At 38.3% G+C, this 15,217-nt stretch overlaps 1 protein-coding gene across 1 annotated transcript; it reads right to left on the reverse strand.

Moving 5' to 3' along the window:
• Positions 1–947: 947 nt before the first annotated feature.
• ap1s2 (adaptor related protein complex 1 subunit sigma 2) lies at positions 948–6,690 on the reverse strand. The gene is made up of 5 exons (XM_056252724.1): positions 6,587–6,690; positions 6,011–6,189; positions 3,036–3,144; positions 2,124–2,261; positions 948–2,022 (listed from the first exon to the last, which is right to left on the reverse strand). The coding sequence occupies exons 2-5, from the start codon at positions 6,187–6,189 to the stop codon at positions 1,975–1,977; spliced, it is 474 nt and encodes a 157-aa protein (XP_056108699.1). The 5' UTR covers positions 6,587–6,690; the 3' UTR covers positions 948–1,974.
• Positions 6,691–15,217: the final 8,527 nt, after the last annotated feature.

Genomic DNA, 15,217 nt, shown 5'->3' on the forward strand with positions numbered 1-15,217 from the left:
GAAGTTTTATTATCAGAAGTTCATTCAAAACGCCACCTTTTTATTTTCAAGCGTACATAGTGGCGTATCGGGTCCTAAAAAAAAGGAAGCTTGGCAGCATATTACAGATGCAGTTAATGGAGTTTCATCTGTTAATCGAACATTCCCAGAAGTGAGAAGAAAATGGTTCGACATTAAGCTTGAGAGCAAAAAACGAATTAGTTCACTTCGGAAAAATAGTATTCAAACTGGAGAAGGACCACCATCGCAGATGCTATTACTGGCTCTCATAATATGAAAAACAGTATGTAATTACTATATATAATATTTTTTCAAAATGCTGTGTAAATATGTACCCGATTAAGGTGAATTAAAATGCAGCCTTATTAATGAGCAAAACGTTCGGGTGTTAAGCGCACTATTTACGCGTGGCTGGGAGCAGGTGTAGATTTCTTGTGTACCAACTAACATTTGGAAAATACGAACATTTTAATGAATCCGAAAATTTACGCCAGAACCACTTTACACACGATTTACACAAAAATTCGTTCTGCTCGTGTTTCATGAATGAGACCCATTAAGCGTTGGGTGGCAAATTGGTTTTATTTATTGATTGTTGAATGGATGGAAACAGATCTGAATGTGAGCTTGAGTTGATTGTAAAAAATAGGGGTTTAAGCAGATGTCGCCATTTTGATTAAAAAGTATGGGCTCAAAAAAAAAAAAATATTACAAAATGAATTGTATGCATTAATTAATTGTTCACAATAAGATCGGGATGCATTTAGATCAGAGGTTCTCAACAAAGGGGCCCGGGGCCCACTAGAGGCCCTCAGCAAACATTCAGAGGGGCCTCAATAAGTCTAAAAATGTCATTATATTAACATAATTTTAATTAAAATGCTGAAAAAAAACCCCACTAAAATAAAGATGACATCATATTATGAATTTATTTATTTTTATTTCTATAGAAGTACCAGAGGTACATATAAATAGAAAAGCCTTCGAATATTGTCAAAGGGGGGGCCCTGGAGTCAAGAAGGATGAGACCGCTGATTTAGATGCGTTTTGTTGCCAACTACAAGAAAAAATTACTATACATATCAAATTATGTTCTTTATTAGTAAGAGATCGTCAAAGATTTGGACAAAACGCTGCGATATCTGACTTTATTCAGCATTTGTTTGTTTTTATGCTTCAAAAGACTTTTTTTTTTTTTCAAGAGTAAGTCTGACAAACAGTCCAATACAATAGCATACAAAGATGATTTTATGGGGGAAAAAGGCATGAAGACGGTGGAAAAAATTCTTTGGCATTAGAAATTAAACAACTAATGAATGGCAAATGTCTGATATGCCTGAACCAACTAAGTGTTCACAGGAACCAATTATTACAGTGTTTTTGGTCAGGAATTCACTAATACTGGTGTTTACTTGTGCCTTAGTCAATACAATCATTGAATTTATGCCAAAAAATTCTGAATGTCTAGTTTACATTATCTCTGTTCCCCCGTCTGGATAAGAATGTTTGGTCCGTAACACTTCAGCAAGTCTTGGTCTTGAACCTCTGACTTCTACTGGATCTACTGAGAGTTGCAAAAAATACTGGCAAACTGCGTGTGAGCTGGAAAAGAGTGTTTTAAGGCAGCTGAAGGTAAGAGGTAATGTTTTAATACAGAGAAGACGTCGTGGGAAAAGTGGGGATGCTGACGCTAATCTTTGCTACACATGTACTGATCCAAACCTGAATTCAAAGTCAAACACTGGGAAATTTGCATAACTGCTAAGATAGTGGCACAGATTCACTTTTTGATGAGCTCGATTCCCTCAGATGTTTGGCAGTAGAAATGCAGGCATCAATACCTTAACAGGAAGTGCTGATTTTTTTTAAACACTTTTGCATGTTAACCTAAAATACAGATATAGAGAAAATGCCCACAGAAAAAAAGAAAATAATATATGTTAGAGTTTTGGTTGGTTTGTTAGTCCTCAACATTTATGTCAGTCCAATCTCCTCCAGAACGCTACGTGGCGTCTCGGCTTCCTGTTAGAGGTAAAAATCAAAGAAAGTCCATTCATATACTAAAAAAACTGCCAGTATTTTTCCCAAGCACGTTTAGAATGAGTAGTTTGTGCATTCCTCACCTCCTGCAACATGTCAGCCTGCTCTATGGCCTTCAGAACATTCTTCTTCGATGTCTCCTGGGCTTCACCACCCAGTATAAACTCATCCAGTATGTAATAGGCTTTCTCAAAGTTGAAGATAATGTCCAGTTCACACACCTGGTTTTCAAACACACAGTGAGTTTAACAATGAGCGATTGCAAGAGTTTTAACCGAAACTGTTCAAATATAGCAACAGAACTGGTCATTGGTTTAAAAAAGGAATACCGATAGTTAGATGAAAATTCTGACATTATTTACTCAAAACCTTTCAAAACTTCACTTTCTTTTATTTTGCTCAGCTGCTCTTTTCAATACAATGAAAGTGAAAGTTGAATGGTCAAATGTCATTCTTTTCCTCACACAATGCTATCATTAGGCTTCAGAAAATTTGAAATCAAGCAATATGGACTAGTTTATTATGTTTTAATGGGGATCTTTTGGAGTCATATAGTCATACAGCTTTGAAAATCAGTTTTATATTAAGTCAGGCCCGAATGTCTTTAATCTTTTCCTGTTTAAATATATATTTTTTTTTTTTTAAACATGAGGGGCAAGTTGTCATTCTTTGGGTGAATTATTACTAAAGTAAGCATGAAACGTAAGTTGCGATAGTCTTTTCTTCCCTATTGTGAAGTACTGTATATCCGACTGAAGAGACATACGTCATGAAGATTTTGATTAAAAGATTACAAGGGCATATGAATTTTATTAAAATAATGATGTGCATGGATATATCATTTATAATAAGCACAGTAACATTATGTATAAAAAAAAATATAAAAAAATAAAAAGATTTTTGATTTCATGGTGACTTTAACAAGCCAAAACCACCAAACTCCTCTAAAGCTCATTGAGGCTGAAAAGCAAAAGCTGACATAAGTCTTAACTCACACTGCCAAAATATTTGTCCAGCAGTTCCACATATCTGTGGATGATCTCCAGGGTTATCAACTCGTTTTCTTGGTCTTCCACAGCACAGCAAAAGTACAGGCTGGCATATCTGAAATGCAAAATAAGCTCACCTCATAAAAAGGCTACTAAAAGTACAAAGAAAGTGAAACGCTTTTCTCTGTTCCTCTTTCCGTCGGGACACAGTACAAAGTTACACAGTGTTACAAAATATCAAAAACAGGATCTTTTTGTTCTAAGCAGTCTTTCTTATTTACCTTGTTGACAATATCAAAGATATATGACTGTTACTCTCTTATATACTGTAATTAAAGTAGCACTAGGCAAAATACACTGAAAGTTGAGATTTGACTGCAACAAATTACATTTGTGTTAAATGTGAATATAAAAAATAAACTCAACCACAGGAAATGGCACTTTCCACAAATAAAAAACCAAGTAAGTAATAAGGATAACTGTCTGTGCCTGTAAATACAATCATAATATACAATCATAACTTTCATTCACAATGCTTTATGGGATTGTAGTTTTTCCCTACATTAAAGCTTTAAAGGACACAGTCTTGTACCTTTTTCTTGTTCCCCAAATTTCAAATATTTTTTTGCTTCGCATCCAAGTTTGTAATGGCTTGATTCAACTTGTAGTTGGTTTGGTTGGCTTAACTCTTTAACGATAACTTTTACAAAAATCCCTATGAAATATTAGTAGAAATATTTCCAGAACCAAGGCCGCTGAAAAAAAGTGGACTCTAATGAAATAAATGTAATAAAGAAATGCTTCTTTACTACAATGGACTGAACATTTTTGTTGTTTTAATTGACCCTTCGCTAAGCCACGCCCGAAAACCGCCACTGGCCAATCGTGGCTTAGCAACCGTAACTAGGCGCGGAAGGTCTGTCAAGCTTTCGAGCGAGGGAAACATGCCGACGCGTTGTGCGTATGGATTGTGCAAATCTGATACCCGGTATTCTAAAAGTTTGGACGGTGGGGTGGCATTTTTTCTCTTCCCGAAACCTAAAAGCCAAAGGGGAGAAATCCCGGGCGTGGATCAAGCAGTGTGGAGACCCATTCACAACTAAATGTCGACAGGATTAACAAAAAAAAAACGCCTATTGCTTGGAAATAATGGCGGTTCTTTGTTCATAATGCATATATTTGAACGTAAAATAAGACGATTAAAGGCAAGACGGAGGCTCACTGACATACTTTAAAATATGTTTCAGCATTGTGTTAATCGACGGCGGACGGCCTACTAACGTTAACTTTACCCCTGTAACTTTACCCCAATCCGATCGCGGCTCTCCCGGTGTTAGATTGATGGATAAACTGATTGATTTAAATTGATTTGATATTAGATTATTTTCACATTTCACTTACTCTGCTGTGCATGAACATAGCTGTTCAATTTGTGTGTTTCTCATTTGAATGGTCTGCTAAGGAGGCGGCTGCTACTTGCGCTGGGACCTAACGTTATAGGCTTTAGCTTCAATTTTGATGAAATTATTCTCTAATCGGTTGCATATTATGTCGTGGATATATCCCTCGAATACATACTGCTGTCCCTTTTGTCTTGCTCTCTCAGATATTTCACTTGTTCGCCAAAAATGACTAAATATCTCCTTGGGAATGTCTGACACCGGTGCATTCACACTGTAATAGATGTGGCAGCCGCGAAAGCTTGACAGGCGTAGCAACAGTAACTATGGAGGGCGGGGCTTAGCGAAGGGTCAATTGACATGATGGTAAAAGGTCTGAAGACCCTTTGCTAAGCCACGCCCGAAAACCGCCACTGGCCAATTGTGGCTTAGCAACCGTAACTAGGCGCGGGAGGTCTGTCAAGCTTTCGAGCGAGGGAAACATGCCGACGCGTTGTGCGTATGGATTGAGCAAATCTGATACCCGGTATTCTAAAAGTTTGGACAGTGGGGTGGCATTTTTTCTCTTCCCGAAACCTAAAAGCCAAAGGGGAGAAATCCCGGGCGTGGATCAAGCAGTGTGGAGACCCATTCACAACTAAATGTCGACAGGACTAACAACAAAAAAAACGCCTATTGCTTGGAAATAATGGCGCTTCTTCATAATGCATATATTTGGACGTAACATAAGACGATTAAAGGCAAGACGGAGGCTCACTGACATACTTTAAAATATGTTTCAGCATTTTGTTAATCGACGGCGGACGGCCTACTACGTTACCCCTGTAACTTTACCCCAATCCGATCGCGGCTCTCCCGGTTTTAGATTGATGGATAAACTGTTTGATTTGTAATTATTAGATTATTTTCACATTTCACTTACTCTGCTGTGCATGAACATAGCTGTTCAATTTGTGTGTTTCCCATTTGAATGGTCTGCTAAGGAGGCGGCTGCTACTTGCGCTGGGACCTAACGTTATAGGCTTTAGCTTCAATTTTGATGAAATTATTCTCTAATAAGTTGCATATTATGTCGTGGATATATCCCTCGAATGCATACTGCTGTCCCTTTTGCCTTGCTCTCTCAGATATTTCCATGGTTCGCCAAAAATTACTAAATATCTCCTTGGGAATGTCTGACACCGGTGCATTCACACTGTAATAGACGTGGCAGCCGCGAAAGCTTGACAGGCGTAGCAACAGTAACTAAGGCTTAGCGAAGGGTCAATTGCTGAATACAGTTGAGAAGGTCAGGATCTCTAAGATGGGACGGACCATGTTCACCATTTTAAAGGGGATATACAGACATTTGAAGTGTTTAAAACTAGCCACTTTTCGTGCTAGGTTGATTTATGTCAGATAATAGTTTATCAAATATGCCTCACAACACAAAAGACATGGGAGTTGTGCCTTTAATTTTTTATAAAAATTAAATAAAAAAGTCTGGGAACACCCAAGTCTACCATATTATGGAAAGTGCCAAATACAATGGATCTGCAGTTCCGTCCATGCAGTCCTTATCATTCCGTGTCGTTTTCTAACCTTTTATAGACTATTTTCAGATCCCTCCATTCCAGGAAACTGCACATTTTGGGTTTGCGTGCCAGCACCATCTGAATAACCTCACGGGAGATCTTTTTCTTCTGTACGTCAGACAGCGGCACGTACCATTTCTGAAGACGTAGCTTCCCCTGCCTGCTGAAAAGCAGCATAAACTGCATCTGAAAAGAAAGAGAAACAAACAAGAGTCTTAAACCTAGACATCGTGTTTGTGCATCACCATTATATGTGCCTAGTCAAGCAAAGCCAAAATAGTATCCAGCGATTCCAGCTCTTCCGCATGCAAACGTTCCTCATGTCGCTTTTTTCAAAAGTCAGTAACGTTAACTTACATATAAAATGACCAAACCGAAGCGTTGTCGTGTTTCGTGAATTAACGTTAACGTTACTTCTGTTTGTTGCAACAAAAGAGGAAGAAACGCGTTAGCAAGAAGGCTACAGCTGTGTAAATGATACATTTATAAACTATCCACACTACTCAACCATAAGTATTTGCACCACCAAGTCCAAATAACCCAATAATGTCCATCAATGCAAGAGATAAAATTGAGCTTTTACCTTAAAGTTTATATTACACTCGATTCCGCGAGCATGGGCTTTGTGGCTGATGGCAGTAAACGCAGATGTGAAGGAGTCCCGTTACATGGACGGACGCATCTCTCTTTCGCTAGATCACTGGAATCGTATCCTCTCATTGGCTCCGAGAATCACCGATGACACTCTGTATTGGTCCAGACTCGAGCAGGATGGGTGAAGCTCTGCCTTAGACGGAGGTTTTTGTTATGCAGTGAAATTTATCCTGAAAATCGTGACTCTGTCATAGAAAAAAATAGATACATTATAAGATCCTATCTGAGATTCATCGTGCCACGCGTGATTGTTTTTTTTAATAACAAAGATTACCGGTTAAAAGTTCCCTGTGACTTTTTTAGAAACTATAGACTTTTTTTGTGGGCGTCCAATTACCTGCCAGTAAAAGTGATAATAGGCATATTCCTTTTTTCTTTTCTTTTTTTAACAAGATATCCCTTTTTGCAGTGTTTTTCTTCAGTCAGACTAAAAGTAAAGTAAATTTAATTTGTTGTCTGAATGAAAATAAGATTTTAGATGCTATATTAGATGTTGCACTGGACATAGGTCTATAGCATACACAATTGATATTGAGTAGGCCTATTGATATTGATATTGAGTAACACTGAATAACATAGAAATGACACATTGAGAAAGTGTTGGTGTTTTTTGTCCAAATTGACATTCACACAGAACACATTTTCCCATTTAACTGCAATTCTTTTCCATTATTTTTCAATGTAAACGTGCGCTATACACTATTATTTAGCATATGCTGAATGAATAATATAGCTCTTTTAGATCCTATACTGCACTGAAAGCACTTTACAGTGGGATCATGTCTCTTCTCAACCGCCACCAGTGCAGAAAGATGTGTTAATTGTGCTAGTATCGGTTTGACCTTCATTACGGTGGTCATTCATTCAGTAGAGGACGGTACAGATCTCCATAAGGAAATTCTTTCTACTGCAGATAAGAGGGAAGGAATGCAGATGCTCAAAGAGAAGTAGAACATCCTTGGGGAGGAAAAGTGGTTCAATACTTGAAAGGACTTGGCTTTAAACCCTTCCCAGACTCTCAGACATCCACAATCTCTCATCTAAGACCCTGAAAAAGTGCCATGATATTGACTCTCATCATTAAAGCCAAGTATTAACCAAGTAGATGATTACAGTTGCCACCAGTGCCAGAGGCTTTTTATTACTCTATAACTCTGCCCAACATTGAGCCAGACAAAATTACAAAAGAAGCTAATCTGAAACAGGAGCAGTGGCATGGAGTGTAAGGATAAGGGATTTTGCTTTTGGCGCAACCAACCAGTTTAAATCCTTTTTCTGGTCCTATTCTTTGCTCTGTTTCCATCTCATAACATCTCAGAGAGGCATTTATTTTAAATAAAAAATTTAAATGTGCCTAATGGGTATTTATTTAACAGGCGTATGATTGAAATTGGATGTGGTGTCCTCAAGTTGATTGGACGGATTGGCACATTGACCTAGTGTAAAACTCTTCCGATTTTTAATTGCTTTAATTACTTTTTGAGACCTTAATAATCATTAGACTACATTGATATTCTTGTATTTTTGTTGAAAATTTTATTTTGTGATCAAAATGATTGCAAATGCATTAATTTAGGGCTATCCCCTTTATCAGTTCACATTTAAGAACTGATAAACCAATAAGTACAAAAATCTGTAAAAATATTAGGGATACATGATATATTGGCCTCCATATCGGTATCGGCCGATATATGTTCATTTTTAATATTATCGTTATTTGCCCGATGAGAAAATTTGGCCGATATATTAAAGCCGATAAATGATTATTTCCTTCAGCTGAGACACTTCAGATGTGCACTGTTCGCCATGATGTTTTTGAATTGCTTGAAATATGGTTGGAATCACTTCAAAAAAGGAAAATACCGTTCATTTCAATTCAATTTAAATTCCAAGCCTTTATTGCCATTGCATCAAGATTGCGTTAAACATGTTGTCCTGTCATATAGGCTGTCATAACATTATAATGAGAACATTATAATTGTGTGCTTGGGACATGGCTTTTAATGGTGAGACTTTCTCATTTTTTGTTAGAAAACAAAAATGCCCTCATAAAGGTAAAATGCCCCTCAAAATGTATTCTGGATTGCAAATATTACTCTTCAATAAAAAAGTAAATTTCTGTCATGGTTGGGTGTTTATATTCTGTTTAATGTGTTGTTTTATAGTAAAAGCTGCAGGTCTACTGGCGGAATGCGGATGGTACTTCATATTTTTATGAGTTTACTTCTTCTGTCTGTTTATTTTTATATTAATAACTGTAACCCTTATTCCTCTAGGCACCTGAGCTCATGTTTTGTTGTTCTTCGATAAAAAACAAACAATAAAACAGATTTTACCAGGGTTTCTTTGTCATCTAAAAGTTTTTGTTTTTTAGTGCTGTATACAGTCTAAAAGTGAATACAAAGCCTATACTTTGAAAATTTTAATTTGCTTTCTGGAAAAGAGTACATGATAAATAGGAAAATGATTGGTGATTTATTTTACGTGATCTAAGGGTCCAACGACAGTTTCCGATAAGCGGGTGAAGGTTCACTGCGTGTTACTGTCTTCAGCGTGGCAAAGTAATTTAATTCCAATTAAACGTTTATCTGACTTCATTTTATCACGACCTCGAGTTTAGGTTGGAATGCCAATTGGTTATTGGTCATTTAAATAATAGTTGAGCAACACATTTGATTATTCTATTTAACTCTTATTATACCCGTTCATTCGGGTGCCAAAGTCGCATAGGGTCCTCACTCCGGCCTTCATTTTTATGTGGGCCCAAGATCACAAACTTTTCCGTCTAGGTCACTAGACAGAGGTAATTGACTACTGTTTAGAAGGCCACCTTAACTCTTGCTCAATCTAAAAGTATTTTGTTTAGTCCCCATAGATCTCTAAACACTTGGATTAAAGTAACACTATCTCTAGTCAGAGGTCATGACCACTACTACAGATACAAGCCGACCAACGTTACTTCTCTGGTAGTAGCTTTGGTTTGGTCATGCCATGGTTTCCCACGTACATTTAGCTTGAGTAACATTACATTAAAATAGAGGTAAGGCTCACCCTATTTATTGGTCAATCAACATTTTAGCCTTTACGTCTGGCCCTATCATACACTCGGCGCAATGCGGCGCCAGGCGCAAGTGTTTTTTGCTAGTTTCAGCCCGACGCAGTTATCATTTTCACATCCTGCTGTTGGTTAAATAGCAAATGCATTTGTGCCCATTTGTGCGCCCATACATGGTCTGAAAACGAGGTGTTTTCAGGCGCATTGTTGGCGAGTTGCTATTTTGAGGCAACTGAAATAGACTGTGCCAGAGACCAACTCAACCCTGGTCTAAAGTCAATGGCACAATTTTTTTGTTATTTAAAGAGCGCGTTAGTAATATGTGCCTATAGGCGGGTCCACAATGCGCAAACACTTTGTCCCCTTACTGAATGCTTCTCTAGCGAGGAAACGGATCATCTATGCCATAGATGATCCGTTTCCTCGCTAGAGAAGCATTCAGTAATTCCGCATGTATTCCGCCATGTAAATAGCGAATCCGTCATGGCGCAAGCGCAACTGGCTTTTAAAGTGAATGAGAGATGAGACTGATTGGTTTATGGCATGTTACGCCCCAACACACACTCATTACTTATTAAGAGAATAGGCACAACCCTTTTAGACCATGCACCAGGCGCGTCAACCATTTTCCCCGTTGTTAAACTAGCAAAAGTGGATTCGGACACGCCCTAAGTGCACTTGCGCCTTGCACTTTAGATCGTTAAAATAGGTACACTTACACTAAGTACACTTGAACTAGTGCCAAATGTTAACATGGATCTCTAGAATCGCAGTTGGTGTGCCCTGTGCTCCACTTAAAACTGGACTTTAGTCCGTTACTAACCTGACGCAGCTTAGTCCGTTACCTGCGGTAACAATGGATACACGTAATCAACTATCAATAATTTCAGAGTAAGTCAGAATAAAATCAAATGTAACAATTTATTATTAGTCAGGTAAGTGTATCATGCCAATTACAGGATCAATTCAAAGATAATCAATACAAAACATCAAATGCTCTGAAGTAAAGGGTAAAAGATGCATACATGACTCAGGAAAATAGTATACATAATAATGCTGAGAGTCTGAAAGACATTAAGCATTACGGAATGATTTCTCTGAGTCTCTTGACACATTTCTTTAAATACTCAGCCTAAGACAGAAACCTCTTTCAAATGGAAATGTGCTAACAATGGGGATTTGCATTAATCACGGTCTCCAGAGTTTACACCTTTTGAGGACAGGATGTCATTTGCATGAAAGACCCACCCTCCTCTGTAAGCAAGATATCTCTAAACTCTTAAAAACTTTATTACCTTTCAATTTACTTCAGTGGGGACAAGACCATTGTACCAGTCGCACTAAGACATTTCAAATTATATGCTAACAAAAATGTATAGTGTTGTATGATAATTGTTCACATAAAACCATATCGATTTTTGGGTGAATTTCAGGGTGACCTCAGCTTGAGAGAGAGAAGGGATGGGGGAAGAAGAGGGGGTCAAGGGAAAGAGATATAGATTGAGACGGCACTGAGGTCGGGTGAGACTTTGTCCAGGATGGGGATGTTAATTTTGCAAGAGAGAGTTCAAATATTAATCAAATGTTAAAGCCTTTGTCTTAGTCGTTCCTCAAACAAACGGCCCGGCATTTTCTAATTTCTCCAGTCTTACAGTGACATTCTTTTTTGTGACTTGGGATTTGAATACCCCCAACACTGCACAGTTTTGATGTCTCTCTTATCTAACACACATTGGCTATTTGAGGTCTTGGGCTGCGTTTAACTCCACTTTTAGACATTCACTCGCAAACTTCCCTATAGCACTTCCTCATCGACATTTTGAAGTGCGCTCAACTTCGTCAACTGAGCGAGGGAAGTTTATTTGGACAGACCCTCGTCCCCGCGATTATTCAATTCAGGCAGATCCATAGACAACAATCCAACATGATTGTGAAATGGGCTGAAAAATGGGATCTATATGGGATTTTCCGCGGGTTACATAATGGCCCCATGCCAATTGCCCACATGGATTTCATATGGCACTTTTCAACAGGTGGGCCCCAACTGGGCAACATGCGCAAGACTCATTCGGTCCCAGTTTTAGTTTTTTTTGTGTACTACATGGTTACATGGGCTGAAATACGGGCTGTAAGTGGGTTTGTCCACGGATTTCATGTTAGCCTCAGCAACTTACTCATGGGTTTCATGCAGGATTTCACGGGTCTTAATGGGGCCCAACTAGGGATCATGCATCGCCAACTAGCGGTCATCTGGGTTCCATCTCTTTGAGTAGTAACCACACAAATACGTTTTCAAGCATTAGAGCACACAGTGAGATTGAAATCTTTTCAAATTTCAATTTTATTGAAACTACCTATCACATTATGCTATATTCTTACATTTGCAGAGACCATATTTAAAGTGTAAATTGCAGGTAAAATTTTTCACGAAGATAATGCAATGTGCTTACTAAACATAAAGATAAGAACCGCCCACCTTTGTTTTTTTATGTTTTTTATACCAAAATGCTGACTATAATATGAAAAGTTGGTGCGTTTTACACATAGACAGTATAAGAAAGGTTTTACAGTGGTTTTAAGCACGCCCCCTCCCTTCCACTAGGCTGGGCGTGACGTCATAAAAGGTACTCCAAGCTTTTACTGTCTATGCTCCAGGCCTGGAGTTACGTTATATTAGAGACCTAGCTAGCAAAAATGGTTAACTATTGTGTTTGTGCGGGATGTACGAATACATCAAAAACTGGGGAGAGGCTCCACAAGTTCCCCAAGGACAAACGGCTGATTCGTGCCCGTAAGTGTTACGTTACTTACCCGAGGTAGAGCTTAGATCGGGCCCAAAAAAATCAAGCAAAACCCTACCCGAGCCCGCTGTGTCCGAGCCCGGTCCGGCCCTGCCCGACACATTAACTGTAATTATGAGCCCGGTTTAAACCCGACTATTTTTTAATACGTGGGTCGTTATAACTGACGTTCTCAACTACTTTCTATATTACTTTCTCCCGCCGGCAACAATACTTTTTTTCTGTACCTCCAAATACTTTCAAGTTAGCCTTCGTGTCGCCACCATACACATCAGCATACATGCTCCTGATCACTGTTATAACATAAAAGCAAGCGGGCTACTGCGTGCATGGTCTGGCATGACTGCGCGCAAAGTGCGCTCCCATAATAATTCCTAAAAAGCTGACATCAGTTCATCGCGATCTCACACATCTGTTATTATCAATGAATCTTTCATAATATATACACTATGTTTGTTATAATTAGAGGATTTGCCAGCATACAGAATTCAGCACTGAACAAAAAGTCCGTTTTGAGCGGTGAGGGGAGTCCATCGTAAATGCTTCTGATTGGCCATTATTGCGTTCAAGAAATCAACACATATGTCTGTGATTGGCTACATCGCTCAACGCTGCAGACATGTTAGAAATAGAAACTCTGCCTGTAAACCGTTTCTATTTTGTTTTAGTTGTTCTTATTGCTTTTCTGCAACAGATGAATAAAAATGTATTCGTTTTTATGTTTTATTCATAAATATTTCTAGTTTGCGGGAGTCCCGCGAATCGTTTTATTCTCCCTCAACCGGCACACACAGTGCATTACCGCCCGCATGATCCCTTTTATGACGTCATCACCCAGTTACGGTAAAAAACATGCTACCTTTGAAGAAACCCCAATAAATGTTATTTTAACGCATTTTAAGACAGAAATTTGTACATATATACAAATTGAGCACTTTAATTTACACATTATCAATCATCAATCATCATCAAAACTTTATTAAGGACACACATGGTCCAATCACACACAGTAACAGACAAGAAAAAAAAAAAAAAAAAAAAAAAACACAATATCACATGTTTACATACAGGCTAAAACGCCAATGGTTCCACATACCAGAGGAGAACCTGACTGAACTTAGGGTCGGGTTTGTCAATGTTGAAATTATGCTGTTTGCAGAGTCTAACAACCTACACATACATCTGTACATGAGATTGCGCAGAACAGCAGAACAGGTGGGCACGCCAACACTGACAAACAATTGACTTGCACTACTCCATCGCGGCACCCCAAGCAACAGCCTCATTCCGTCATTATATGCTACATTGAGTTTCTGCATGCTGCTCTTTCTGTAGCGCCGCCACAAATGGGCAGTATACATCGGGGTGCAATATGCTCTAAAAAGTGCAATCTTTACAGATCCAGAGCACATACAAAATTTGCAAATCAACGTATTCGCCTGTGCATATATCATACGACACTGTCTATAAATATCCCTATCATCAGACAGGTCCTCAGTTATATAGTGTCCCAAATATTTAGCCTCATCGCATACCATAAGGTCAATACCAGACAGAGAAAATACAGGAAATAATAGTTTCCTGTCCTCCCTACTCCTGACAATCATAACATTACTCTTCTTTGCATTGTATTTAATGTCAAAATCTGAGCCATATTGAGAACAGACCCTCAGTAACTGTTGAAGGCCAGCACTATATGGACAGAAGATAACCAAATCATCTGCGTACATTAAGTGGTTGATGATAGTATTACCAACCATACAACCAGTTCCACAGCTGTTTAGCAATTTTGATAACTCATCCATATAAACATTAAAAAGAAAGGGGGACAGAATGCTTCCCTGTCTGACTCCATTGCATACATTGAATGGAGCAGACACAAAGTTACCCCATTTCACATGCATTGACTGATGAGCATACCAAAAAGCCAGAATTCTCACCAGAGATTTGGGAACTCCTCTGTTGAGTAACTTATAAAATAATTGTTCATGATTTACACGATCAAAAGCTTTAGAGGCATCAATAAAAGACATAAAAATGGTAGAATTATGCCTTTTATATAAATCTAGAATCTCCTTTAATGCAAAAATACACATATCTGTGCCATGTTTAGGTTTAAAACCAAACTGGTTGTCAATGGTCAGGACAAACTGTTCCAACTTGAGCAGTAAGGTCCTCTCCAAGACCTTGGATATAATACTGGCTAGTGCTATAGGCCTGTAGTTATCCATGCTATTTATTTTGCCAGCTTTGTCTTTAATAATAGGCACTAAGATCACAGATAAAATAGACTCAGGTAAAATACCATGAACTAAAAACCCTGTAAAACACATTGCCAGAAGAGGACAAAGTTTTCTACTCGCAAATTTTAGTTCAGCAGATATCTTATCCATACCACATGCCTTGGTATCTTTTAACATCATAACTGCATCATAGACTTCTTGAGAGGAAACAGTCACATCTTCATTTTTGTCAATGATGCCTACAGCAAGCGGATTACTTTTAACACAGTTGAACAGCTCATAATAATGTTTTTGCCACACCTGAGTAATTTCCTCTTGGCCACTTATACCATCAATATTCGTTGGCAAATATGTTTTACAATTATTTATTCTTTTGATTTCTTTCCAGAAATCATTTGGATTCTTTTTTTGCAGTTTCCTTGCAAGTGAGTCCGACCTCATTGTGTTCTCATTCCTCTTTA

Source organism: Rhinichthys klamathensis, unplaced genomic scaffold (assembly GCF_029890125.1).
Source record: "Rhinichthys klamathensis goyatoka isolate OS25496 unplaced genomic scaffold, OSU_Roscu_1.1 h1tg000098l_1, whole genome shotgun sequence".
NCBI lineage: Eukaryota > Metazoa > Chordata > Actinopteri > Cypriniformes > Leuciscidae > Rhinichthys > Rhinichthys klamathensis.